A 2,841-nucleotide genomic window follows, 5' to 3' on the forward strand; every position below is an offset into this window, starting at 1 on the left:
CCATTTGTTAACACTAACACAGATGAGAGGAAAAAAGCAACGAATCCGTTTGAAAAAGATTTTTTCAAGCTACTGAATAACTCGGTATACGGCAAAACGATGGAAAACGTCGATAATAGAAAAGACGTAAAACTTGTAACCGAATGGGAGTATTCAAATAAGAAAAAAATTGGTTTGGAAAGACTTATATCCAAACCAAACTTTAATAGTTTGTCTCAATTTTCAAATGAATTTTGGGCTGTTCAAATGGACCGCACTAAAGTAATCTATGATAAGCCAATATACGTTGGATTTTGTATATTAGAAATAGCAAAATTAATCATGTATGATTTTCACTATAATTACATGAAAAAGAAATTTGGTGAAAGGTGTCAGTTAAATTATATGGATACTGATTCCTTTATTTACACTATTTCTTCCGAGGATTTCTATGCAGAAATAAAAGACGATGTAGAAAAATATTTCGATACTTCAAATTATGATGCAAATAATCCGTTTGGATTTCCTCTAAAAAATAAAAAAGAAATGGGTTACATGAAAGATGAAAATGGAGGTACATTGATGTCAGAATTTGTTGGCCTAGGACCGAAAATGTATTCGTACAAATTAGATGAAGGTAGCGAAATAAATAAGGCCAAAGGGGTGAAAAAATGTGTCAAAGAGGGTTATTCTCTTGAAAATTATAAGGAATGTCTTTTGAACGGCATAAAACCTACTGGCAGCATGTTGTCATTCCGATCTAAACTTCATAATATTTATACGGATAAGTTAACCAAAGTAGTTTTAAGTCCCTTAGACACAAAAAGAAAAATCAGGGAAGATAAAATTAATACATATGCATGGGGCCATTATAAAATGGCAACCGAAAACAACTTACAGAGCATAAGTATAGATTATACAACGGAAATGGATGTAGACAATATCGAATCTTATAGTGATAACGATTTAAGGGACCTGCTTGACTACCTTAATATGTAAAAAAAAGCTACAATTTTATAATTTACCTTTAAGGCTTATTTATTTTAATAGTTAAATACTTGATAAGAAAATTAAAATTAAATAAAATAAAAAAAAAAAATATTTTCAATAAAATGTGTTTGTTTATTAAATGATTTTTCGAACAGTTCCAGTCAAAGGTGTGTATTCGATGAAACGATCGTGTATTATTAAACAATATGCCGACGTATTTTCAGGAATGGATTGGCTGGTTTCGAATTCAATTTTAACATCAATAGGCCCGGCTTTTATTGTCTCATTTTGATGACTAACATCAATTACAGTTATAGGGGTTTCTTTGAATTCATCACATGACAGGAGAGGTTGCGGTTCCTTCAAATAAAAGCTTTGTTGAAATCTTGCATACATATCATAAAGAACTGCATAACGATTATCATCAAATTTTATATTAAGGTCATCGTATGGGTAAATATCTGAATTTAAATGTACTTTGAAATTTGTTAAGTTACAATGGATAAATTTTTTGTTATTTTCAAATGCAAATACTAAAAAACGTGGTCTCTCCCTATTTACAGAAAGTTTAACGTTCCAATTGCACTTGACTGCACCGGGAAATGTAGGATTAAAATGACAATCCCAGCTACGAAACGTGATTGGTATAGTCTTTCCATCTTTAATTGTTTTCATTATTTTTAGCTTCGTTTCATCTGAGATATGAACATGGGGAATTCTCCATGTTATATTCGTTATATTAATTTTAACTTTTTCCGTTTGGGTAGTTGAATAGCAGGCATTCAAATCAGTGGAACTTCGTAGGAGTATAAGGTCATGTTTACAATTTAAAACAACTTTCGTGAAATCCTCAGAAAATCCCAATAACTTATTTAGTGGCACATAAAAATTGAACTTCTGCTTGTTCAAATCGGTTTCTTTGCTCCAGCCAGCATTCAGCATCATATTATTTTCAATACTATTTATTGAAATGTAGTTTTTTAAAGTACTTGAAATGCCCAAATATCGTGTTCTATCTATTTCTACACCATTAATTTCATAGCGAATTTCATCAAACATATACGCAACACAGTTATTTCGCAATCGTCCATTAAGTGTACTTTTTCCATCTTCCAGTGTAATGGAACCCTCTATATATAGGTAGCTTTCGCTAGGTAGGATATATAAATCTTGATTTTGAATTGTTATTCTAATTTCGTCATTATTTTTGAAGGATTGAATATATGGTACGTAGCTATGATAGTCCTTTTTAACAATATTATCATCAGAGTATGGTTTCTCTAGTACATTTAAAATTTCAGACATGGCTTTTTAATTTTAATTTTAAGGATTTTAAAAACAATTTATTTTCTTGAGTTAAAAGCCGTCTTTTATTGTTGACAGCTCGAATCGGAATGTTATGTTTGGTCATTTTATTATTATATTTATTAAAAATAATCATTTTGATTTAGGTTTAAGATGTAATCGAAGTGTTATTTCTTCCCCTCTAAAATTAATCAGACGCGTTTCTTGATCAACAATCCAAACTTTTATGCGACTTATTTCGTTAACGTTTACTGGTAAATAAATAAGGTTCCTGGGAATTTCGTCTAATTTATATCCTGGAGACACGTTTATTGCGAACTCATGGATAATATGTGCTGGAGAATTATTCATATATGCTCCAGTTGTAATATTACAACAAATTTGAATTGCATTTACTTTCATGATGTTTACTGGCATGTGAGACGTATGCTTTATGTTAGGGACTAAAACTCGATCTTCAAATCCAAACAACGGACCAATAGACCGATCTTGATGGAAATTTATAACATGTTCCGAAGAAAAAATTTCGATTTGAAGTGTATTGTTATTTGCTTCTATATCGAGAGT

General features: G+C 30.6%; 1 protein-coding gene across 1 annotated transcript; it reads right to left on the minus strand.

Annotated features, from left to right (window-relative positions):
* Window positions 1-1,104: 1,104 nt before the first annotated feature.
* LOC131997088 (uncharacterized) lies at window positions 1,105-2,028 on the minus strand. The gene has a single exon (XM_059367383.1). It carries the CDS (start codon window positions 2,026-2,028, stop codon window positions 1,105-1,107), a length of 924 nt encoding a protein of 307 aa, XP_059223366.1.
* Window positions 2,029-2,841: the final 813 nt, after the last annotated feature.

The sequence above is a fragment of the Stomoxys calcitrans genome, chromosome 4, assembly GCF_963082655.1.
Source record: "Stomoxys calcitrans chromosome 4, idStoCalc2.1, whole genome shotgun sequence".
Taxonomy (NCBI): Eukaryota; Metazoa; Arthropoda; class Insecta; order Diptera; family Muscidae; genus Stomoxys; species Stomoxys calcitrans.